General features: G+C 43.1%; 2 protein-coding genes across 2 annotated transcripts in view; one reads left to right on the top strand and one right to left on the bottom strand.

Annotated features, from left to right (window-relative positions):
- LOC120720571 overlaps positions 1 to 26,535 on the bottom strand; it is a 914,567-nt gene that overhangs the window by 184,899 nt on the left and 703,133 nt on the right. The gene's annotated exons all lie outside the window — the stretch shown is intronic.
- Positions 5,210 to 26,535, top strand: part of med13a (mediator complex subunit 13a) — a 66,371-nt gene continuing 45,045 nt past the window's right edge. Inside the window, exons 1-3 of the mRNA XM_040012985.1 lie at positions 5,210 to 5,802; positions 12,228 to 12,462; positions 25,001 to 25,169. Coding sequence (XP_039868919.1) covers positions 5,737 to 5,802; positions 12,228 to 12,462; positions 25,001 to 25,169 — 470 coding nt within the window. The 5' untranslated portion in view covers positions 5,210 to 5,736. The remainder of the gene's footprint in view (positions 5,803 to 12,227; positions 12,463 to 25,000; positions 25,170 to 26,535) is intronic.

Here is a 26,535-nt window from a genome sequence, read left to right on the forward strand (position 1 = left end):
GCAACAAAGGCACAGCCACGGCTTTATTTGTGTGCCTGGAATGTTCCTGTGTGCTCAGGGGCAGCACCCGAACAACTAACCCTCGGCTCCATCGAGGGAGGGAGCGCGGCGCTAACCTCAGCTAGACCTCACCCCAGATAGAGAAGCCAAGCATTGTTGCAGCAACCGAGCTGACAAGCACTTCACACTATTTAGCTCCAGAAGTGACTCAACAAAGGGCAGCTCTCTGCCTAACTGTCTCTGAGTAACGCTGTTTGACGTCGCGCTGTTTCTGAAGAGACTCTGTGTTGTATCACACGGTCCTGTTACAAAGCACAGTATAGAGCTGGAAGTGAGCAGGTGTCAGCTGACAAAAAACAAGTTTATCCATCTCTTGTGCAAACAGTCTAAAAGCATACACTTTTCTCAGCTGAAACACTTGTAGTTCACGATCAGCTATTCATGATCCCCTCACTCAGCAAGCCTTTACACACCACTGCCCGGATAGAGGCTTTGAGGGCACGGAGCCAACTGCTCTGCGTCCTCAGCACTCTGCAGCCCTTTCAAGCTAATAACAAGAAGGCTGTCTCGTGTTATCATTAAAAAAGCAAAAAAAAAAACCCAAAAACCTTTCAATTGGCTTTGCTTTATGTTCTTCTGTTAGTGGGAGGGGCTGCTGGGAAGTTCCCATTCAAGCTCAGGCCAAGTTTAAGTCGAGCTGTGTAGCAGCAGGATAGTGGAGTAAAGCAGTTTGGTAGCATGAAACGCAATTTGTTTGTCTGTCATTCCAGAGCTTGCTGATTTGGGTGAAAATCTTCCTTGAACACCTCTCAGTCAGCTCGTGCGTTACATGCTGTACTTTCTCGTTCCACACGTACCTGATCTGCAGGCCTCGAGCTCTCTCCGCCAACCCTTAGTCTCACGTATTTTGTTTCATTCTTTCACTTTCCTTATGGGATCTTTCACCCCACTGAAAAGGTGCACGCTTATTCTGCATCATGACTGCATCTTTGCAAAGATCTAAAAGAGCAAACGCACAGTGAACCCCTTTATAAAGACTGCACACTGCACACTCTGTTCACCATTGACAGAAACTTGTTCAACAAAACTAATTTTAATAATGAATTCTAAATACGTCTGGACACAAACCAAACAAGGGCCAATTAAATGCTGCAGTGCATGATGAGTCCTCCACCTCACAGGTCAGGTTTTGTGTCTTTATTTTCATTGCCTGCATCATTATGTTTTATGTTGCGGTTCGTGTTAGATTTATCCCCCTCTGTCTGTGATTCAGCCTCATCAGCACACAGTTGTAGTGTTTTAGTTTACATGCATTTACTTGTCTGTTTCCTCCTTATATGGCTAATTCTTTCAGATGAATGAAGTAACACATGCAAATGTTTTAAGCCACCTCGATTTTATGTTCTCCCTCAGTGTGGATTATGAAGAGGGTGATTACCGTCTCAGAATATTACATTTCACACACAACCTCGGCACGCCTGACGTTTTTCTTCTTCTGTGTCAATAACTTTGCAGTCGATGCCATATGTCATCATTTGAGTGAATGAACAGAGTAAGCGGCTATTCTCACTATTTTCAAAAGTGTTTCTCAATCTAGTGGCTAATTATGAGCACTCGGGGAAGGAGCCAAGGAAGGAAGGAAGCAGGGGGAGCAAAGACAACATATATCTCCATGTGCATTAACATGGCGGCTGGGAGGGGGGTGGCTTTATTTGAACGTGGCACAGTTGTTGACCCTCTTCATAACTAACCTCTGCAGAGGCTAAGAGTGGGATATTACCACTTAGCCTCCGTAAACACAAGTTACACTGTTGAACTCTGGAGCTCGGAGTCGTGCTCTTAACTGCCGGGTGCCTCGGCCGTGTCTGCCCGTGAAGGGGAAAACCTCTTCCTGCCTGGGTGGTCACTTTCATTGATTTACAGAAAGCTTTTCAAATATTTCACATGACTGTTATGATCTTTCAGTAGCAGCATTGTTTGTCTTGTTTCTTGTCTCACGCCTAAGGCCACAGGACATACTCGAGAACAAGAGCAAACACACATACAAAGCAGAAAGCATACCAAAGGCTTGTGTTACATTTCTGCACTCAGTTTTCTCATCTTCAGTGTTTCATGATTTATCGTTTCAGCATGTTTAATGATAATCAAGGCTATTTTTCCATCCAGTACTGTAATGTTTTTACTGTCTTATCTGACCGCAAGCCCTCATTAAATCCAGCCAATGTTTTTCTTCTGGCTGAATTTAACAGATTTTATGTTCACTTTTTCACACAGGATTTAGAGACACATGGGAACTTTGACAAATGCTCCTACAGCAGACTGGCAGGGACCACAGAGCATGTCAAATCAAATGTCAAAGAAGCAGTCGGCCAAATTCAAACTATCCTAAACTCTCCTTTCCCCAATATGCTTTTGCGCTGCTGGGATAGAATATATGTGACAGAAAGTCTCTGTGGGGCTCAGATAAGAGGGAGCTGGAGATAAGTGAGAGAAAACTATCGGCAGATATGATCGCAATCTGTTACCCACATTAGTTTCTCTGGTATGACAACTGTGCTCATCGACTTCACTATTAGATGGTTTTTTTTCCACTTCTGTTAAACAGTCTTATACAGATGGTATCATGCCACAATTGTTTTTCGTATCAAGGACTGATGATAAAGCGTGGGAAGCTCTGGAAGTGAGATTAACATCCATTCCTATGGGGAGATTTAAGGTTTAAAAAGCTACGCAGTCCTTCAGGATCAGATGAAAGACAAAGCTGATTTTGCAGAGCTTTGGGGAGTGCACAGAGCGAGCTAAAACTCTTGTTATATATATTGCATCTGTAATGCATTTAAGGGCTTGAACAATTAACATAGCTTTGCTAAATGCTGGATTTTTAAAAATGACAAACAGCTCTCTGTCTAAACAGTGAACAAGTATAATTTTGGTTCAGGCACAAATCAAACAGACGTGAGCAAAGTGTGAAAGATGGAAACAGAAGAAATGATCAAAGAGAATGTCACTTGCTTCGAGTGTGTACAGTTTTCATGTTCTGCAGGTGATCTTAGTGAAAATTTCTCCTCATAAGGTCTTGGAACAAATCGATTTCCTCACATGTTCTCTTCAGGCTACCGCACTGTGACTCCATCAGTGTTTCAGCAGCAGCCAGCTGCTTCTGGTCTCAGGATCATCACCGCCTTTCTGTTTCCCTGTTCTCACTGTAAGTCTTGTGAACAGCAGATGTCACTTATACTTATCCTGGGCACACAGGAAATGAACTGCTGCAGGCAGTTTTCAGGTCTGAATTATGTAAGCGCATTATTGCAGGCTTATACAAAAGTCCACAAATGCTGTAATAATGTCATAAACATAGGAATTTTGGAAAAACAGAGACATGTTCTTATGTTGGGATCAAAGGAAACAATACGTGATATGATGAGATATATGATTATTCCAAAATGTGCACTTAGGAACTGCAATTCCTTGTGGATGAATCCCTGTATAACAGAAACAAAAGAGGCTGGCTACCCAACCACCGGCCATTCATTTCTTTAAAGAAATTATGACTAAAGACAGCTTACACTGTAATCTAATTAGGAACAGCCAACTGCAAAAAACGCAGTATTAGTATTCCATGAACCTACACTGCTCAGGAGGAGTAGACGACTTAAGGATTAAAAAGGAAACAAACATTACTCTGGCTGAGTTTCATTTTTTTAAGGTGACCAGTAATATGGGTTTGAATACATTTATTAAAAATTGATTGTTAAAAAAAATTATGTAGAGATGCAGATGACAACTACCATATACATAGTGATGCAGAAACAAAGGCTCTCTAAAAACAGATAACCTTAAGCTTGATGCACACTACAATACACAGAAGACAGGGACAAATGAGTTAACTGGGTTTATTTTGCATACTGTTTGCAGCACTAATAGAAATCCTTTTAATTTGGCCCAGCACCAACTTGGATCCTGGCTGGATGAGATCAGAGGTGCAGGATTTAGAAGTCTATCTAGATGTCAATCTATTACTCTGTACTTCAGACAATTTAAAGTGGAAGTTCTTTAAAGCTTTTCTTACAGAGAAGAATTTGAAAAGAACATACAGTAATTACCCTGCTCTGTGTACTGTAGTTGGTGGTACTCAAATGCAACTCTTACTCTTATTTGGAAGGTAAATATTTAACAGCCACACTGCGGTTCAGTATTTTGGCACTGGTGCATGTCTCAGATATCACCCCCTGAACCCTACCAGGGCTCCCTGTCAGATGGTGTGATGAGTAGAGATGTGGCCTTTTTATAGTGAGCGATGTATTTGCTCGGATCTTACGGGTTCTCTTATTTCACATCCAATGAAACACCCTACAGTGTAACTTTACTCTCTCTTTGATTTGGAATTTGTATAAACAAACAGCATCCTTAACGACACACTTTAGGAAGACTGTGTGGAACATCCTCTGCTATATTGCAACGGCATCAACAACGATTTCTATTTCATTTATTCATGAATTGAACTTTTGCTTCTTACATTTCTTTCACGTGTTGCATTCCTGCAGTGCAGCGCCTTATAAATATGAGATTTGACTGCTTTCATTTCGTCGCTTGAGCTACACAGTGTTTAACTACTGCTTTGAATAAAGTAAAAAAAAAAGAATTCGCATCAATTCTTTTTGGTCGTGCATTTCAATTGCAAGTGCAACATCACATGCGCTAGGTGGTGCACTGTGTAAGTGAGCAAGTTTATAGGGTTTGATCATTAGTAACAAAATCTGTTGCTCAGTAGCGCCACTTGCGCTGGCCCAGCGGCAATACCTATCAGTCTTGTGTTATTACAGCCCTCATGACCACGACAGTGTCAAATGAACGGCACTAAAAGCGAAAGTCGTTGTCGGGACTTTCAAAGTAAGACGTCCATGAGCGGTAAAAATTTTTTTGCAGGCTCTCTTTTGACATGTTGCATGTAAAAAACAAACAAATGCATTATTTTAGTGAATAAATAGAAATCCCACATGCAATAATTATAGTGTTCAATATTTTTTTCATAACCACGTGTTTATGATATTACTGCAATTGTGAAGAGGAATAATTGCATGCTTTTATTTTTCCGGAAGTGCACCTTACTGTCTGACGCGTGTCTGCACGTGGACGGCTAACTTGCCAAAGATTTGACCACGAATGAGCCAATAGGCTGTGGAAGGCAGAGTTGTCCCTGTGGCCGCCATTAAAGAAAGGAATCCATGAATTCAAATGGAAACCAACAGGAACCGAGGCTGAAATAATGATCGAAATAATCGTTAAAATATAGGCCGGTGCCAGAATTCGAGAGGCTGCTACAGGATGTGTTTCGATTTTAGGCTAAATTTTGCGATGGAGGAGTGAGACAGGACGTTTTTATTTTTTTAAGCGGAGACCGTTTTAGGGCTAAGGGGGAGGGGGAGAGTTGCTTCTTTGCTCTCCTTTTCTTTTTGTTTTATGAACATTTTTCGCTTCCTTGAACGCGGTTTCACTGTGTGCTTTTGACATGTCGACTTAAAGACCACGCTGTCTTTTTTATCCGCTTTTATCCCCGGTGGGAGGAAACTGTAATCGGAAGGTTGTTGAATTAACTATCCTCCAGCCAAATGTTAGAAAAAATATTTCTCGCTGATTAAGCCTGTACATCTTAGAAAACACCGATCCGCAAATTGTTTTTATTTTAATTTCCCGGGAAGTGAAATGATGGAGAGTTGGATTTCGCAGTGAAGAAGGATGAGTTCTTGTTTTGTACCAAACGGGGCCAGCTTGGAGGATTGCCATTCCAATCTATTCTGTCTGGTAAGAGATTTAAAACTAAAGGAAAGCAGCCATTTTTAACTAGCTGAACGGGGGCTAAGCTAACGCTAGCCACAGAGGCATCAGTTGATAGCAGCTTAGCTAGGCTTACGGCCCTGTCGAAGCTGACATCGTTTTAGGACAACAAGGTGTCCCACTTTGCTAATATTACCGCGTACGCTTGTTTTTTTAGTAAGTTTGGCCCCGGGTGTGACCGCTTGCCTATTATAATCTTCTTTCCATTACATTTCCGTTTCCCAGTTCACAAACAACACACTTGAGGTTAACGCCAGTGGCTTGCAAAGCTTCATTTACTTTATGTCATAAGACACATACACACATACAGAGCAGCATATAGTCTTGTTTAGCACGGAAATAAATGTTGTGCATTTTACTGCCAGAGGCAGGACCGTGCTGTCCTGAGTGGAGTTGTAGCACTTTCTCTCCTTTCGCCTCAACACCTTGTTTATTATTAACTTGCTGCCTCGTTCTCGTTGCATTTCCACTGTGTTTTATCGAGTGTTGACCCGTAAACCAAACATTTCATGGACTTCAGTTTGTGGCGTTTAGTCAGAGTCTGACGCTGTGGTGCCTTTGAATACTATTTTCTTTCCCGTGTGTGTGTTTGTGTGGCACTGACAACTCCTGGATGAAAGAATGTCGCTGCCCAACTTGCAGAGCCTGTCGATAGAAACACGCCCCTTAATAAGTCTTGTCTCGAAAGCTCTTTCCTTTTAACAGGCATGTTACTGATATTACCGCCGCAGTTGTCTGTTTGCAACCACTTATGTATTATGTCATCATCTTGTTTATTGGTGGGTTTAATCTCCTTGGACCTCATTTTCTAGTATTCACACCAACTAGGGCACAGGCCCCAGGCTGATTATATAATCTGTGGCATTCATCCCTGGGCACTACATCACACGGGGAAGCTACACACCTCAGCTACACCTAACTTTCTACACCTACCACCACCATCAGCATCTTGCCAGTTGTGGCTAGTTGGCATCACCCTAAATAGTTGTGGTTAGGCTTCTAGCAGCTCAAAGCTCCCCAGTATTCTTTTAAATCCCGTGCACTAAGAGCCAATCGTGTGGTCTACAGTCTTAGCCACAGCAGCAAATGTAAAGGTGCTGCTTGAGCAGAGCGTCTCTGGGATAATCAGGAACACGGTCTGAATGTGTTTGTTGTTGCAGTTAATTGGCTTGTCAGCAGGCTTAACTCCAGTTTCACTTGTAGGTTTGCCGAGGAGCACAATGTGCTCGTCTCCAACCGCAGGAAATTGTTAATGTGATTGTCAAGTGCTGAAATGCACCCTTTAGAAAAAGGAGACTTCTCTTATAGATTAAATGACATAGAAACCACTCTGTGGTGCAGTGGCAAGGCTGCAAAGTGCATAGATTGTGACTTAGTTTGTTAATGTTATTATTAGTTATTATATTATTATTATTACATGAAAACATCAAACAAGAAGTGAGACTACAAGTGCATCACAAGTAACTCTGACACAGAATCTAGCATAATAACAGTTGAGTGAAATATTACACTGTTCTTACCACAAATTGACACAGCTGTCCGCCCCCTAAAGGTAACGTTTCGCTGCAGAAAATTCCCACTCTCTCAGTACTGCTCTGTTGGGTCGATTGTGTGTGCTGAACTCATAATTACAATGTTTACGACAGCACTTGAAGGCAGCGTTGGCTACAGTATACAGGCGAGATAGAGGCTGGTAGTTGTGGTGCTGTGCCTGTCTGGCTGACATTTTCCTGCACACTGAGACTAAGCATAACACCACTGCTGTTATGACTCACTTACTGAACAGACTCCACTTTGTGGTTTTATGGTGAAAGAATGCGAAGACTTTGTGGTAGTCTCTCCCCCCCGTTCATTTTTCCGTGGATACTCTCCTCTGGAGTATGATACTACTTGTTGCATGCTTTTTCTTTCTTTTTTCTTCTTGGCATTTTTAAAGTGGGCTTACTTGGAATAACTCAGAGTGTAAGGTAAATTTATCTGTTCCTCCACTATGAAACACAATTGCGGCTGCCTTGTTGTGAAATTTATAGTTGGACCTGCGATACATTTATGAGCTGGAGAAGGCTGTAAACTCTAAAGAACCACTTGGCAGAGATCTTCCTTTCAGCGATGTGCATCAGTTGAAACTGATTGAATTTTTGCATTCTCCTGAACTTGAAATGCAAACTCACACTTGGTAGTTTCAGGTTTGTTTCCTGACAGTTAACGGTGGGAGAGGGGCAACAGGCAGGAAGAGGGACTTGCTATAAAAGGAGCATATGTGGTATGATTAGTGAAGCTTCACCTGTTGCTTGTCTCTTATCTTGAAAGGCATCTGCTCGAACACAGTGTTCCCATACCAAGACCCAGAACTCTTAAGTTGCTGGAGGGAAGGTGAGCAGCTGGCAAAAGCAGGGGTCATAACCTCCCCTGAGCAGGCATCACCTCAGGCAAACTTCCTGCCTGTATCCACTGGCTTTTTGGCCTTAGCTTCCCTCGTAATGCAGCAGTGTGATTTTTCTGGTTTGGCATATGAAAGACAAAACTTCTCGTGACCCACATCGCTTACGCTGCCGGGACATCTGTATAAGCTGCTGCTCACATACCTGAGCATTTACTAAGACACAGACGGGTGCCTGAAATGTTCAAGGCACACTCGTGCACACAGCCGGGACAGCATGAATGTTGGAAGGAAATACAGATATCCTTGGCATCCCCTGTCCTTTTTTTTGCGCACACACACACACAAGCTGCAACTAATTTATTTTGAAAGCACAGACAGAACAATTGCAGAAGGCACATTTATCCTTGATAGAGCAGTCTGCCTGTTGGATATTGTTGATGGGAGGCAAAGTACTGATGTGTCCGGCCTTCAGTCTCTTGCCTCTTAAAGCTCAGGAGAATCTAAGGACAAAGGGAAATATGTGGTTTGATTTAGTACACTGTCACATGTGTTTTGTGTCAGGTTAAAGACTGTTATGACAGCTAAAACAAAGCAGGGAAACAAACTGTAAGCAGGCTGACTGAAGGTGTCTACATTTGAACTACATGAGTTGCAAATGTAATTTAACACCAGTGTAATTCCTAACTAATGTAGCCAACTGTGCATCTGTGCACCCTGAGAGATTACTTGTTTAAGAAACAGGTTGTATAAAAGCCTTTCACATGTTGTTTAAAGGTTGCGCGCAAGTCAAACGACAGAACGTCGCTGGCAGGCAGTGCTGCCGAGAACTTTATCACATGCACACAGAGACGATTTGATCATCTATAAATGCAAAGATGGACTTTTAGCATTTGATGTTGTGGTGTTTGAAGAATTATAATTTACATCAACACATTTTCATTCGTCTTCATTGAGTCCATCCGTTATGAATCAGCAGTAGAAATATTTGGCTTACTTCCCGTCTAAACAAAGCAGATTCTGCTTGACATCTTGCAGGAGGAGACTGGTTTTTATTACTAAGTGGCTTGAGACATCTTCTTATCCGATTCTTCCCAGTAAGCTTAGCGGGTACAGATGTGTCGATAAAATAGAGCTGCTTTTTGTGGTCTTTGCTTGGCAATCCTATTGTCAGTGGAATAGACCAGAGGAACTCGTCGGTACAGTATTTACCCGAGTAGCTCGGTCGATGTTACGTTAGGGTTCAAGTCAAAATTTTTCGTTTATTTCTTTTGTGTAAGAAAATGTGTCCACGGGCAGATATGAAGCCATAGCAGAAATGTTAAACATTTGCTAAGGGTTCACTTAACGCGTTGCATAAGTTGTCCTACACTGTGCACAAGCTTCATGAAACTCAGCCACCGTAGTTTTTGACTGACAGCATTTCACTGTTGAACCGATTCACCATATTTTCACCTTCTAGATAAGGATGAGGCTGTGATAACATTGACAGCCCTGTTAAGTTGTTGCATTGTGTAACAGGGATCATTTATTGCAAAGTAAATAAAAGAATAGAGGAGGCTGTAGCAGTTTGATAAAGTTTCTGTTAATCATAAAGTCGCATATCAAGGTTTGGAAGTGTCAGATTTAAAAAAAACAAAAACATGCACAAAGGCAGGCAGTTACTTTTTCACTGAAACGATTTGTGTGTGTGGTGTTTTTAAGTTTTATTATTCTAAGTTGTAATTTGATTGCATACTGCACATTAACTGCAGTACAAGAAAGTGTGTAACAAACAGCTGATGGCTGCAACTGCAGAGTAAGATGAAAATGTTCTGTTTCATTCATTCAAGCAGAAGCATTACTCAGTGTTTTAGCAGTGACTTTGGCATTAGTAGGTAAATCTCAGAGCCACACTGGATGTGGAGAGTTAACCAACTGTTTAATCTTCTCAGCTGATCAGTTTTTATGCATTTAAGTGCAACACGGTATAGTTAAGCCTCTTTTTTTTAAAGGAACTTGTCAGAAATACATTTTCACTTAATTGACTAAATATTAATGATCTTTATTGTTTTATTATAGATTACAACCGCTTAATTGCCTGTGAATGTAATACTTATGTGAAAGAACAGAGTAGGAAGTGATTAGATAGAAGAGCCCTGTAGCCACTATGTAAATTCAGGGAAGGCTTTTTATTGCTTGCTTGTTTAAGATAACTCAGCAATAGCAAAATGTCAAGGTAATGCTTATTCCAGTTGTATTTTCAGTGTTTCTCCATAGAAGGCTCGACAGTTATCTAAAAAAAATATCACAGGAAATATTTCAGATGGTGCAAGTATCTGGAAAAGATAATTATACAAACTGTATTGGCATTAATTCATTATTGCCAACATACCGAGAAACTTGTCTGCCACCGACTTGCAGACTGTGTGCAGCACATAATCACTTCTAAATGTGTGAAACCAATATGGATGAGTGTGAGAGGCCTGTAATAAAATCTGTAGTGCACTCAAGACCAAAACCTTTTATATGGTGAAATGCACAATGCCATGGGGGACAGGCCATGGTCAGTAAGCTGATGAGGGCTGTTCACTTGCTAATTGCCTATCTGTACTGCCTATGATCTGGTTTCACAGTTAACCGTTGTCTTCGCCCTCCCTTTGCATTGTGTGCACAGATGTTTCCGAGCGAGGTGCAGGTGTAAAGAAGCGCTTCTCGCACTCCAGCAGGAAGGAGCAGCCTAACTGCTGCAGCTCTGTTACACACAGTTGTACACAGACCCATTTCTGCTGTTTAAATCTTGGAGTTTGTCCTCAGCATGTGCAGCTGCTTTGAATTCCCCAGGAGTCTGGTTGTGCATCAGAGACCATGGTGTTTTGATCATACATACGACTATAAAGCAACCTTGGGCTTTTTTGTGTTTGACTCTTGGTTTAGTGGTCGAGCTTGTCTGTATTTGAACAAGCAGCCAGGCTGTTTGTTGCATGCTGTATCATATAGCGAGCGTTTACAGGATTCATGCTTAAACTGATGGTTTTTTTTCTGCTTGTGGGTGGAAATATTCATGGTGTTTTGATCTCCTAACTTCTTGTTGTGATCCAACTCGGCCCCAGCTGACACAACACAATGCCTCCCTGTCCCAGCTAACACCATAACGCTAACGCCACTGCTTGACCACAACCGCTGGTAATCACTTGCTCTGGCTCAGCGCCTTTGCACTTGAATTAGGACGTCCCTTGAACTGTAATGGCTTAATTGGTTGAATATACAGACAGACAGCTTGCCAACTCGGCCAGAACGAAATGAAACTAAATGGTGGGAAGATGAACAGTCTGTGTTGTCGAAGATTACTTAAAATGATGTGCCCCTAAGGCATTGTGTGTATGTGTATTTTTTTTATGGTAGTTAGCACGTGTGCATGTGTTTAGGTAGACATGGGTAGTCAGTCAGCGCTTGGGTGATAAGCTGCAGTGCCAGCCAGCAGCAGAGCGTAATGTTCCTGTTTTAACACTTAATAACCCCACCAGTGATTTACTGCCTATGAGGCTTTTTCCTGTGTGTTTTGTTCTCTTTATAAAAGCCAGACAGTGTTTATAGAAACCCCCCCCCCCCCCCCACACACACACACACACACACACACACACACAGTACTCTCCAATAATGAGGATTAAGCTGGTGAGACCACATTTACCAGCATTAGTTTTTTCCTATGAGTGTTTCCAACATGTCTTTCATGATCGCAGCTGAAACATTAAGTGCAAGATCTTTTACAGAAACAGTCGAATGTCCCACTTTGTTTGCGGCTGTTTCTCGTTTGCGTCCGTAGCGAAATGTTTTCTCCCTCCCAGTCTCGACAACATGGGGTGTTGTCAGGATAGTTAGGGGGTGAAAACCCCCATAAAAGAGGATTAATACTTACTCTTAACACTCTGCTCACCACATGTTTCCTCAGAGGTGCTGAGTGGGTCCCAAAGCAGCGACTCTGCACACTAACAGTTTCTCTCTTCCCCCCCCTCTCTCTCCTGTCTTGCAGGCTGACTTGACAGGGATCAAATGGAAGAGGTTTGTGTGGCAGGGTCCCACCTCTGCACCAATCCTCTTCCCGGTGACGGAGGAGGACCCCATCCTATGCAGCTTCAGTCGCTGCCTGAAGGCTGATATACTAAGCGTGTGGAGGAGATGCCAGCAGCAGGGTCGGAGGGAGCTTTGGCTCTTCTGGTGGGGTGACGACCCAAACTTTGCTGATCTCATCCACAATGAGCTTGCAGGTGGGAACTCTTTTGCATACACAGAAGTGCCATTAATTTGAATAAATAAGCAATGCATGGTACATTTACTGTTTAGGTGCATTGCATTTCTGCAGCTTCCTCTCTCTATGAAGGTCGGAGTCAGTTATAGGATAATAGCCAGATTAGTAACAGAGTTCAGAGGAACAGGGCTGTTTGATAAAGAGATGCCCCTTACAGTTTAAGAGCAGTTCATTTACACTACTGCAGAAAGATGAACAGATAGTGTGGCAAGTTGTTTGGTTTTTTCTTTTAGATGATGATTGAGTACAAGTGGAATGTTCTTTTATTTTGTCAGAGAAATGACTCTGACAAAAAGCTATTGCAGGAATATGAAATTCTACTTCTGTTGCCTCTGTCAGACTGAGCCAAGGTTGCATAGCTAAATGAGTAATGGCTGTAAAAGATAGCAGAAAGTGTCGAGGACTCGCAGCTTGTGTAACAGAAGCACTTGAACATGCATCCCCCTATCAAGAAACGTTATTGGTTGTACAATGAAAAATGATACAGATGTCACCGCTTGATTGTCAGGTAGGCACAGGGGAGGTACGCTGAAATTGCGAGCCTCAAGCAAGTGTCGCTATCTGTGTAATCCAACACCTCCGTAGTGCCCCCACCCTTTGCCCTTCTCTGACTGATAACCCAGCCAGCCAGCCAGACTGGTAGTGCCAACATCTGCAGGGCTAACTCCCTCTCCCTGGAGACACTGGGCATCATGCTGTGTTATTATTACTTGTGTGTTTAAAACAGGGTTAACATGTCTGAGTGGTCCTAGGCTGCGGCTAAGGAATCAGCAGCTTGCCTTTTGGCTCGAACAAGCAAGTTGGAAGTCACATGTCACCGTTTTGCACAGGGTTAACAAAAAAGGAAGAAGGTATAAGAAGCAGAGCAGGGGCAGCCATGCAGAAATGAGGCACATGCACCCCTGACCCTGCTCTGCTTCTTATTTAACATTTTTTTTAGTAATCGTACAATTACTGGTGGAAGATGGGGAAAAAGCCATCTTTATGCATGCTCTCTGCCATGTAGATTGCAGTTTGGAGTCTGAGCTAAATACAGCCTGCCTGTGACCCTCCCCTTATTATGGGACATTGTGCCTGAAGTAGCCTCAAAATGGGAGCTGAAGGCTGCAATGGGCAGCACATTTAACTCTTAACAGGTCCTGGTAGTAACCCAAAGTGTTTGGCTCAGGTCTTCTGATGTAGGCTGCTGGGGTCACTGCTGTGTTCTGGCTTTGGGCAGATTAAACATATTTAGTGTTTCAGGAGATGGATATTAGGTAATCAGATATTGTCTAGAAAACCTGGACTGGTATTTTTCCTTCCAGGTATTTTAACACCAAAACGATGAATCATGTTTTTGCAGTAGTCTCGGCAGCTCATCTTTTAGGTGTGGTGTTATTTGAATTTTTAATTAACCTCCATTGTGCCTTTTCCTCTTGGGACTGATCTTGACACGGACAGTCATAGAGGTTTTTTTGCACCGTCCTTGTCTTTGGGTCTTTTCGTGGGGCTGTGACAGCTCTGTACCATTAATGCCAGTGCTGAGCGTGTGAGCACTCGCAGCAGTATTCTCCTGAACAACAACTGTTGCCACTCAGACAAAAGCGCCTCATTGCCACTGGTATAAGTGGAAACCAGAGGCTAATGCCGCGTTCCGTTTGAAGTCGGAAATCGGAATCTCCGAGTTCTCAGTCAGAATTTACAACAGGAACACCCGATCAAGTCGTACTTCCTAACGGGAAAGTCAGAGAAGCCGCATGAACCCTGACTTAAGAGTCCAAGATGGCAGCAGTGCATGTAAACATTAGTGAAATTGTAAAATCTGTAGCATTACTGCTGTTTATCTCTGACTGGTTAATTAAGACACGCAGAGCACTAACCAGCCTCTCTCCATCAACGTGCTGCAGGAGTGTTGTACGGCCAGCATGAATGGCTTCACCCTTCTGAGGAGCAATGTCAGTTTTCCTCGCTTTCCCGACTTTTACTATGGGAATGCACTTAAACTGAGAATGATGTCACTTCGAGGCAAATGGATTGCTTCAAATGAAACACTTTGTCAGAAGTTTTCTTTGGGGTTGCAAATTCAACAAGTCAACCCCAAATTTCTAAAGCCACATCTTTCCAAACTGTTGCAGCATCTTGTTGCAGCGTTTTATAACCCACCTGTATATCTCTGCGTTCCTGTACTGACGTATCATAAAGAACCGACGGGATTGTACGCTCCCATCTTCAGCCCAGCGCACGGTTACATAAATTGCTTGAAAATTGCTGCGCAGGAAAACTTCTCAGTTCCCAGATTAGAGGTTTTATTCATTTCAGCTCGCAACAGAAAGTCAATTGAGTGTTAATAAAGTAGAAAATGATCTTCCTGAACACCAGGACACCAGCTCGAGCTGAGTGTGGGTCTCTGGGCGGGTGTCCCGGAGGAAGCAGGGTGATGAATGAACACTTGCTTGTGTTTATGGACTCTTCGGGGTACCCTCCCTGTTGAGGTGTGAATTGACAGATAACTCCAACCTGTGCATTCAACTGGAATGTCACAACTGTTGTTGCCTTTTAAGCGCCACACTCTCTCTGTTGTCGTTCTCTTTTCTTTGGTTCCTGGCATCTTGGGAATTTGAAAAAGCTTTATTTTCTTTTTGTTTTTTTCCCCAGCCTCTATTTTTTTTGTCTTTAGTGCAATGTTGGCGGTAAACATGAAAATCCGCTCCTGTCCTTTCATTTCAGCAGCTGAAATGGCGCTTGCTCATTCCCCCACACCCTCCTTTCCACCCTCATTAGATTAGCAGCCTGTGAAAGTCTTTTAATTTTGAGCAAGTGCCATTTCTGTATACCAGTGTGCCAGTAATCCCTTCTCTCCAGGGAGATGAGGGGAGAAGGAGTGAGCCAGAGAGATGGGAGTAGTGAAGGGCGGAAAACTTAAGGGATCTTTTAACGTCAGACTCTTAATCACCATTGAAGGAATGTAAGGGGAACAAACCACCAAGCCCCTTTTCCACACTGTTGGACAACCCGCGTTGCTTGCACTTACACAACGAGAAAACTAATTCTAATCTTCCCCTGGCCATGCACAGAAATTATTCCCAACAAGTGAATGCCATTGCTGAATTAAACCCCCCCCGCCCCAACTGGGTTAGTATAGGCATGTATTCTTATGCAAATGCAGTGCTCTCTTCATCGTGTCTCCCCCTCAAAAGCTGGTGGAGTCTCCTGACCAGGGGCAACCAGAGTGAAAGATAAATGCCTGCCTTTTCCTCCTCTCAAAGACCCACTGATCTTTCTTCTTCTTCTTTTTCTTCTTCTTTTTCCTGTTTTGCATAGAAATTAGGGAGTGGATGTCTGTCTGTGAGGGTAATTGCTCCATTGCACATTTGTCCTCAGTCTCCACTAGCTCGCTCAGGTCCTTTTTCTCTGCAAACTAAGTCCCGCCGAGGCTTCTGCTGCCAGCAGCCTGACACCATGTTTCTCTGGGGTGATTCCAAGTTCAGTGTTCCCCCAGCTGAACGTGACCGTAGAGTTGGTGGAGCTGCACTCACATATCAGATTTTACATTTTTACATTTCCATGTTACGTTTAAGCTGAAAAAAATAGAGACAAAAATTCTGAAGATTTTTTTTTTTTTAAAAGAATAACTGAATAGTTAAGTTTAACTTCAGTGTTGCTGTATTATAATAGCTAATGTCTGCCTCAGAGTCGACAGATTTCAAATTGAAATGATCTGTTTCTGCTGTCCAGAACGGATTATCAGCGGCCCCTCTCTGCTTCGGTCATTGGTGGCCCCACATCTATTCATTACTGGGTGCTGGGTTAGATCCTTGAAGAGAGGAGAGACGATGGGGGCGGGGAGGTTGCGTTTACAATGCCCACCTCCTCCGTCAGTTTGATGATGAACATACTGAGACGTGTTCAGCGATGGAGGGAAGAAAAGTGCAATTTAGCAGCACTCTGTGGGCTTGTTTTTGCACTGATCATCTAACAGTTGTTTAGATTTTTTTTGCTGTTATGCTGTAATGTGTTTGTAGCTTTGCCAAACTTTTGGAGGATTTTCTTTTGTTGTTGTCGTCTGATGACTTTTGTCTGTGTTTGAATCAAGGATGAAATCAAAACAAGCCTGCTTTGCACCTCAGGGCAGAATCTCCAGTTCCAAAGGGCATATTTCAGTAGTCGGTGAGGGTCTGTTAGCTGAAAGTTTCACTTTCTCACAGGTCGGCCTAACCCCACCCCCCCCCCCCCCCCCCTCTCTGTGAAGATCTCTCGACTGCGTATTTATTGAACTGCCCTCAGATCTGTGACAGGTGCTCTGTTTGAAGCACTTCCTGCAGAATACAGATGCATGTTGACAATGTTCACAAAATTCAAATATTAAGACTTGTGTTTGAATTACCGTATTTCCCGGACTACAAAGCACACCCGAATATTAGCCGCACAAGCTAAAATCAGGGGAAAATCCTGTTTTGTACATACATTAGCCGCACCTGACTAAAAGCTGCAGGTGTCTCAATGTTGACTTATCATATGTAAGAGAATATGCACAAAGGGAATTGTCAGGAAAGAGATGGCTGTTTGGAGACACACCCCTTTTATTAATATTTTGAAAAACAAGTTATGGGTACATATTTGCATAACTTTTTATATGTACAAGCAGCGGTAATTACAAGTACGAAACATGTACTGTGCTTCATAAATGAGTAACAAATGTAGTACATAACAATAACCTACAGCACACCAGAAAAATAGATTCGGACTACCTTTCAGGCTCAGGTGCAGCGACACGGCTTCAACAAGAAGAAAAGTCAGTCATTCACCATCTTTCTCTTCTTCCTGCGCACTAAAACCACCAAAGTCCTCTTCTCCAGTGTCGGATACGAACAGGCTCAGGATGGCTTCGTCATCCACTCTCAGCTCCTTTCCTTCGTTGTCACTTTCAAAACCAAAGAAATCCTCGTTGTCAGTGTCAGAGTCGAACACCCTCTGAAGGGCCGTGGCGGTGTCCTCCTCTCCATCATACAACAGTCCAGCCCTTCGAAATCCGTTGGTGATCATGGATGTTTTCACACTTTTCCACGCTGTCAGATTCCACCGGTGGAATTGAGCATAACTTGCTTTTCGCAAGTTTATCGCTGCTCGTCATCCACGCCTCCCGCTGAACGCGTAGCGCTACGTTGAAGTTTGTTTTCCGCTCTACTTGTACAGCACTATGTTGCCTGGCGGACACGTGACCAACATACCACTCTTGAACCCCGATACTGTGTGTCTGATCACATGTCCTTCCGCCAGGCAACGTAGTGCCGTACAACAGCGGAGCAAACAAAACAAATCGTCTTACGATATGACAAAAATCCTGGACAATCCATAGAAAAGCCGCAGGGTTCAAAGCTTGTGCAAAAAGTAGCGGCTTATAGCCCGACAATTACGGTACACTCCCTCATTATTTAAGTACCATTGATTCTTTAAACTCCCCATTGCGAGTTTAAAGGTTGCCTCTGCTGTTAATTTTTTGTAAGCCATTAATTAGGGTCATTTTTTTTTTTTTTTTTTTTACATTTTTTACAAAGGTAAATGTGGGATGTTTCATACATGACATATCACCGTAAGACTTTGTAATCTAAAATGATTTTCTTTGAGATTAAATTACAAATGAGTCCAAACAGATGCTGTTGGTTACTGACTTGTGATTGGTTTAAAGCAGGGCTTACCCTTTTGCACTGAAGCACCGCAGCAATTTCCTAATGTTGTATAAACCTGCTCAACATTTGGCAATAAACCCCTTTCTGATTCTGATTCTGATTCTGATTGAAATTGCTCTGTGAGCTGATTTATTCTGTGTGTAGCATGCTGATGCATTGCATGTGGTAGCCTATAAGTGGCTTTTTGCAATCTGAATTAGACAGATGTGTTTATAAAAGCAACACTTTTATTAGATTCAGTAAATTTCCGTTACATTAAGCTCAGTCCCTCATCATTTTTTCCTTGCGGTTGCCTGGTTTGAAAGACGTGGTTGAGACTTGCGTCTGTCTAGGATCATATGCGTACGTAGCAGTCATAGTCCTGGCACAGAAATGACGAGCCATCCGTTATGTGAACGTCTGACTCCGCGGACTAAGATTCTTACTTGGATAGTGACAGAGGTGATGACACGCAACACGACTTGTGATGCAGATTCAGTCCCACGATGATGTAAGGCCAATTGTAAATGCTGTAGCCCAGTGGATGCCCCAGGCAAGGATTCAGAAAGGAGAAACGCCACTCACTCTTTTAGAATTTCCAAAAATTATTGAGGCGGACAGCCCGTGAAAGTCAGACTGAATTTTGAAATCTCCATGCTTTAGCTGTAAACATGAACAAAGAGTCCACAGAAGCTTTGAAGTGGAGCGTGGTTGGCGTACAATTTAGAAAGGAAACATTGTTTCTTTTTCCTTTTTTTGGGTTGTGTGATTGAAAGTTAATGTCCTACAGATACTGTAAAAGTTGCATTTTGTATCTAATGATGCTATAAAAGGATGTTTAATGGAAATACTTCTTGATTGCTACCAAACACTTCTGCCCACACATGCGGTAGATTTGTTGAGCTATACGCTGGGGATGTATAGTGGAGATTATTAGTTACACTTGGTTAACCCTAATTTGGGCTTTTTGGTCCCCTCTTCCTTTAAAGGTGGTTCTACACTCGAGTGTGTAATGCAGAGATTGATGAATAGATAAACCCAGAGCAGGTCTTATGGAGAAGAAAGTGGAAGAGGCCGACGGCTTTTTGTGCTTGGGGATCAATTTTCCAGGGCTAATCTCCTGCCTGTGAACCACCCTCCGCTTTCCTCTTTTCCTCCTGCTCCATCTCCCTCGGCCGCTCTCTCTGATGGATCTCCTTTGGCTGGCACGGCACAGGGACTCGGCCATGCATGCAGCTCTGGCCCATGGGTGCACTCTTCCCTCTCCTCTCTCTCAATCCCTCTTTTCCCTCTCTGTTCAAGAAATATTCATTAATTAGTAATGGAGACTTTACAGAGCACTGCTGGTTCTCTCTTTCCTTGCAGATAAGGATGAATAGAGGGAGAAAGTGGAAAGAGAGGAGAGAACCTTTTGGCCAGACTTGGTTAGAGTACCCCTGAGCACAGTTGATCACAAGCCATTAATCTTGCTGTTTAATGACTGATTGCTGCCCTAATTGCTTATATACACAGTTGAACATATGTGTGGGTGGGAGAGGGGCCTGTAACATATATAAATACCTTTGAGATTGTCTAACGTGCAGCACATTTTGGTGCTTTTTGGTTTACCGCTACTTCACCGGTTACTCTCGTTGCATCATAGTAAGGAGAAAAATGGGCCAGGCCTCACTCTTTTTTTTTTTTCTTTTTTTTTTTTTCCACCCTGCAGTTATAATTGGTAGGTTAAATAGAAGCGCGCTCTCTGTAGGGACAGAGGATGAACTTAAAACTTTTCACTATGTTTAAATTGTATCAGTTACATGAGACTGATCTCAGTCAAGTCAGGTGCAGTTTAACAGCAAAGAATGTGAAATGTTCATATTTAACCTTTAAAGCTGGCCGAACGTTTGCTTCAACTCACAATGCCCTTCTCTGTTTTTGTAAACTCAGAGGACACGCCTCATCATCTGTGATGGCCGAGTTTCTGCTTGTCATTAATTTATGTTTCCTCTGCAACAGTTAAAGCTCTTTCCAAAAGCCTTGACAGTCTCTGGCAGGTTACACTGAGCTGAACTAACATTTTTAGTGCTTTTTATATCTGAGCGACTCAATATAAATGGATTGCTAGCATAGCAACATTAAGACAAAAAAACAAAACAGACTTTTAATCTCCTACGTCAGCCTAAGAGCGATGGAGAATCTTCAAGTGTGTAGATGTTAATGGGCCTCGGATAGTTTGGCTCGTGGGGCAGAAAACTTTGCACCGAGCGGTTCGGCCCTTGTGTTCCAGCTTTTTTCAGTCAGCTTGTGTTTCTTTTCTATAGAAGTAGATGTGAGTTTGCCTGATGAGCTGCTGTGCTTCTGCCTAAGAGCTTTTATAAAGGTCAACTCATCTGGGTCTGCTGCACAGGAGGCAGAGACATGAAAGTGTCCTAACCATCAGCTGAGCCCATAAATCTTTGTCTAAATGAGGCCACTCATCTTTCACCCCCATGTGCTGACCACCGCCCACCACGCACCACATGTGCGCTCGTTGATCTGCCAGAAAGCTGGAATTTTGGACAAGTACACATTTATCATGGTTTGGGAAATATTTCGAATATTTTTATTTATTTTCAGAGTCATTTCCAGTCAAAGATGCCAAACATTTTTCAGATGGGAGGATTTGATACTTTGTGTCCTCTAAAGTGAAGTTGATGTGTTTGAGACTATTGGGTTGATGTGAAAACGAGCAAATCGGTTAAATAAATGTAAAGGAATATTTTTATAAATAGTGATTTGTCAGTTAAGTGAGAAAATATTATTGCTTGTTCCATCTGGTGTTTGCTGTTTGTGTTTATGGAACAGTTCAGTGTGTTCTGCAGCTCGTCACCTTGACTGTGACCTTTGCACGCTGTGAAGTGGATGGATGTTAAGTTACTTCAAGTGTCACTTTACGCTCTTACATAGTCTCACCCACTTCTTTTAAATTAAAGGTGTGCTGTTTGCATATAATTTGTCATCTATTGGGAGTAAAAAGTGGTTACCTCATAAGCCGCTGTGTTTTTCTTTTTTCGATACTTGATGTGGATTAATGTTAATGAGAGCTGAGGCTTCTGGTCTTGCTTTTGTCCCAAAGAAGGCTAATGGCCGTCGCTCAGGGACCCAGGACGACACGTACAGAAAGGAAAGCAAACACATTTGGGGATTTGTTTAAGTGTTTTTGAAATTATTTGGTATTAATCGCCCCCTTTTCTTCTCATAGGTTATGGCAATGCAGAGGTGTATGTCATGCTCTTCTCTGCCCTGGTAGAGCCCAAGCTTGGAAGTTTGGTTTCCTTCCTTCCTTTTTTTTGTTTTTAAATGTGATTGTGTCTTTTGGTTTAGAGAGGCAGACTGGTAGATTTTGAGCAGAAAGTTATTGTGTCTGTCTGAAGTATATTGCAGCGGGCATTGCATGATGAGCACGAGGTCGTTAAAAACACTTGAAGCAAACCAGATGTCTGTTTAAGAGCTACTTGGCGCTGGAGGGAAGGGACAGGCGACGGGGAGGAGGACGAACGGGGCAAATGTGGGTCTTGGCAGAGAAAAGCAAATGGGATAACCATGGCGGTCTTTACAGAGGACGCCTGAAATGGGACTGGAGGTTTAAGCACTTACTTTGATGTTTTCACAATTTTTCCGTCTTTTGAACGTTATCGGTCTCAATGATCTGTCTCTCGAATCCTTGATTTCGGCCTAAATCCTATTTTGTTTTTTCCCCCTCAAGTCCTTTCTTTTAATCTGCCATCAGTGCCTCAGTTAGTTGGCTTTCTTTTCTTGCTGACTTTTTGCCCTCTCGCCTGTAATACCTCTTTAGGATGGCCTAAAGACCAGATGCTAAATCGCTGAAAGCAGGCTTGTGTTAAGAAAAGGTCCTTCTTGTCTGTTTATGTCCACATTTTCTAGAAAGTTAATGGCTTTATGTTGTTGTTGATATATTTTTAATCCACTGTTAGCGTTAATTTTTAATGGGGAAATTGTTTTCCTGCCCATTTCCTGCCTTTGCCGTACTTTTCAGTGTTCCTGATCTTATCCCCGAAGATATGTGTGCACCTGATGAATTAGTTTGTTTCTCTGAAAATCGTTGGGAACATAACCCCTTTACTTGGCAGCTAGCCTGAGGGTGTTTTTCTTTTGCTCGGCTGTAATGATTTAAAGGCTAGCCGGAGCTGAAGTTGACTGGATTTGATAGTGTTGGTAATATTTTCCTTCTGAATTGGGCGTCTTTTACATGGCAGGCAGATGTTGCATCCTTGCATCTTTGCTTTTCTGGAGTTTAGTGAGCTACAAGCTCTCAGCATCTTAAACCTGCCAAGATGGCATAGAGCCTGTCTCATTCAAAAAAGGAAGCCAGTGTAATTTCCCATGTGAATAACCTTGCAATCATTTTAATTTAAAATGTCGTTACCTGAACTCGCATTAGAACAGCAAGCCAAGAGTTGGCTTAATAATTCAATAAAATTTTGATTAACTTGCTTCTGGGCTGACTCGTACCGCTCTGGCACACGGCGAGCTGACGTGAAGGTGGGTAGGTCACACTCGGTGTTTGTTTCGACTGCGCTCACGCAGAGACGGCACACTCGGGGAGATGTTTGCTGCAGACTTGACTGAAAGGAGCTTAAGTGCTATAAGATGTGAGCAGTGGCTGTTAATGAGATTAGGTCGGCATTCAGGCCAACACTGAATGTGAATCACAAAGCAGCTCTGATATGGGCCCGATCGTGCATTTCTTCATCCAGCGCGGCGAGATGGAGTGTAATCGGTGTCTTGTTTTATTTCAGTTGGACATGCAGACCAATTAAATACAGTCCTGTGCTTTTACGAGTAGTACAGCATCAGGTGAACACTGTAGCTAGGACATTAGGGCATTGTACTTTCCCAATACAGTGGGCAAAAATGATGTCTCACCACTGGACAACGAAGCTCTCTGATTCTGTTATCAGATTTCATTTGTAGCAGCTGTGTAAGGCCCTTCATAGAGAATAACAAGGGCAGCGCTTTTCAAATTCTTTTGCTGCCTCCAGGTCTCCACAAAGCTCTAATAGGTGAAAAAACCCCACACCTGACTTTTTGTACCCGAAGCTGTGGCATTACGCTGACACGTTGCTGTTGTATCGTAATCAGCCTGCGCACGGTGACGCAGGGTAACGGTGATGTCATTATCTCTTAAGGAATTTCCCCTCGTCTGTTTTCATTCCTGAGACGTCTCTTTCTTAAAAAGCTTTCCGCGATAAACATTAGGCCCCATCAGCAGAGTGTTTACAGCTGCGCACGTGTATCGCGTGGAATCGGCGATTACTTTTCAGGAAGAGTTTGTGAGGAGGAGACTTATTGGCAGGTGAAAGCAGCGCAGGCATCATCTTATTATTATAGGTGGTTTGAAGTAATAATTCATGTCACTGAGATGTGTAGTAAATTTGTCAGGTCTAAAGGCGAATGGTGCTCGAAGTAAAAAGTGGAAGGGGAAAAAATGCATGAAAGGACGAGGAGTCGAGAGGAGGAGGGGGATTCAGGTGCCAAATCATCATAAGGCTGATTCAGCGTTTGCATGCAGGAGCGTTTCTGCCATGCAAAGGAATGTTTTAATTTTAATAACAGTAAGAAAGTAGATGGGCGTATAAATATACTGGACCGATAGTGTTCACGTGTGCAACATTCTGAGCAAGACGATATTTAGTAAAGTCACTTTGCAGCATGTGTGTTGCATTTAAGTTTTACTCTTTGCCTGAGACCAACTTGGGTTCCTACCTGCTGCTGTTTATGGGCGCACTGAGCGAGTGAAAAGGGAGTTGTTGGAGTCTGGAGATCCCTGCTCACCAAGAAACGGCATCACACACAAACTGTTTTATTTAAGGGGGAACTGGTGGACGTAATGGTCACAGACAGTGAATAGCAACGTGGATACAGCAAACATCTGCAATTTATTTTTTTTTTAAACGAGAAGAAGTGAAGTCTCGGTTTTTCCCCAGTGACCTGAAAGCAAAACCGAAGTACTGTTGAACTGTGAATTGTGCTCTTCCACTCCTGAACCCTGGTACTAAACACAAAACATCTGAAACCTCCACCACCTGAAAGCAGGCAGCGGCAGCAGGTTTCCACTTAACCGCTCCCTCTCTCAGTGATCGCACTCTTGTTTGCATGTACACGGCCTGTTTGCCATCTTTCTGACTGTTTTGCATTCCAGGAAATGTTTAATTTCTGTAGCAGAAGTGTCTCTGCGTCCAGACTGTGACAAATATCATGTTACAAGACTGTAACCCGGTCTCCTCTAGTGGTTAAATGTGAATTCACACCGCTGGTGTGATTGGTTGCCACACGTCAGTTTATTTGACAGTTTGTGATGCTGCAGGGTGTTTCATAATGACATCTATAGAATGAAAGGGCCATTTAGTCAGCGTGAATTTTGTTGTGAAGTCGTGGACGCGGCGTGCTCGTGTTCAGTTTGTCAGAAGTTTATACATATTCAGCAGTGATGCGTTATTAAAAAATAAACACTTTCACAGCATTTATGTGTCGCCCACTGTGAAGTCAGATGAGGTCATTCTGGGTGATGAAACGTTTTTAGTGTAAACCTCGGTGTTGGGTGTGATGTGACGATATGTTTAGTTATGACAGTTGGCGTTGCCATATGTAATGTTGTAAACACTGATAAATATCCTTATTAGTGACAGAGCCATCTGATCAAGTGTGAGGCTGCTTCTCCTCAGCACAGCAGCGACACGCTCTGTGCTCTCATGATTGACATGATTGATTATTTGCCCTGCAGAGTTCTTACTGTTTTCTCTATAAAAATGGTACAAAAGCACTCAAATCTTCACCTTTCTGATGGCTCTTTTCTGTTTTCTTTACCAGCCGAGGACGATGGGCTTTGGGAGAATGGCCCTTCCTACGAGTGTCGCACTCTGCTATTCAAAGCCATCCACAACTTGTTGGAGCGCTGCCTCATGAATCGCAGCTTTGTTCGCATCGGCAAGTGGTTTGTCAAACCCTACGAGAAAGATGAGAAGCCCATCAACAAGAGGTAAGCTGGCACTGCTTGTTCTTGGCCTTATCCTCCTCTTTTTATTTTATAACATTGCCGTTTTGAATGAGGCTGTGATGTGTTTGGGTGCAGCTGAGTGGGATGAGCCCTGACGTTAGTGGTTGTGTTCCCACTGTTCACTTGGCATGAATACATGCATTCGTGTGCTGGCTGTGGGGAGGAGCAGGTATCGGATAGTATGGATCGTACCAGGGATTTCCTGTTGTGTTTTTGCTGCAGATCCTCTCAGTAAACATTGTGTTTGGGCTGTCTTTCATGTTTGGCCCTTTTGCTGGAACCCGAGCAAACAAAGGATCTGGCTTCATATGTGTTTGTTGATGTTTTGAAGCCTGGACTGACCTCAGTCCTGATGGGTGCATTTTTGCTGGGGAGGGGAGGAGGTACCCTTGTGCCAGCACCGTCTGTTTCCTTTCTCTCCTCTCAGTGTGTGTGTGTGTGTGTGTGTGTGTGTGCGCAGCTGAGGTGTCCTCCACCTCCTCGTTGCTATCTGCTGAGCTGGGTTTCTTGCCGTCTGTGTCAGAGTTCATTGATAACAGACAGAGACACGGCTAGTGAGGACAAAATGACCATAGCAGTTCTTCCCCACCAGCTACCCTCCTCACTTTGTCTTCACATTGAACACACAGCCACTGGCTGAAAGCTCCATTGGAGGTCTTTGTAGATAATGCTTTTAAAAACGGCATTTGTAATGTTAGGTGCTGACTAAGATTAAACCATTTGGAGTTGGCATGGTGCTTTTGGTCAGATTTTCCAGACAGCTGATCACGGGGCAGTCCAGCTATTTGATCTTGTGTAGGCACAGCCACGTTTGTTTGTGTTTGCGAGACATTTGCAGCGTCCAGGTTAGAAATTGTGTAAACTGTATCTGCTGCCAGCTTGTTGTTATCACTGCCTCACTGTCGCGTATGAATACGTCTACTGTTTCACTCTCCTACATCTGTAGACAGTTACTCTTGTGTGGTAGCTTCATTTAAACACTGTTATAATAATAGACAAGATGGTACTGAAGATCAAGTAGCTTCTCTCTTGAGCTGTACACATGCCCTGTTTTTAGCTCTATCGCCTCTTTACCCAGTACGCTGATTGCAGAGGGCCCCGGTCAAGGGGGAAAAAAACACAATGGTCTTTTCCTCTGCTCTGGAATTCACAGGCCACCCTCTGTCTGTGCGTCTGGCTTTGCCTCCCTCTCTTTCTCTCCCCTTCCCTCCATCCCCCTCTGCTGTCACGGAGCAGACTGGGCAGGTTATAAATAGTGGTGCAACTACCCTGAATCTCAGTTGTCGCCAAAGATTTTCTTTTCCTCCTCTCCTTTGGTGTGATCTGCAGTGCCCCAGCCGTGCTGGGA

This window comes from Simochromis diagramma, unplaced genomic scaffold, assembly GCF_900408965.1.
Source record: "Simochromis diagramma unplaced genomic scaffold, fSimDia1.1 OVJJ01000123.1, whole genome shotgun sequence".
Taxonomy (NCBI): domain Eukaryota; kingdom Metazoa; phylum Chordata; class Actinopteri; order Cichliformes; family Cichlidae; genus Simochromis; species Simochromis diagramma.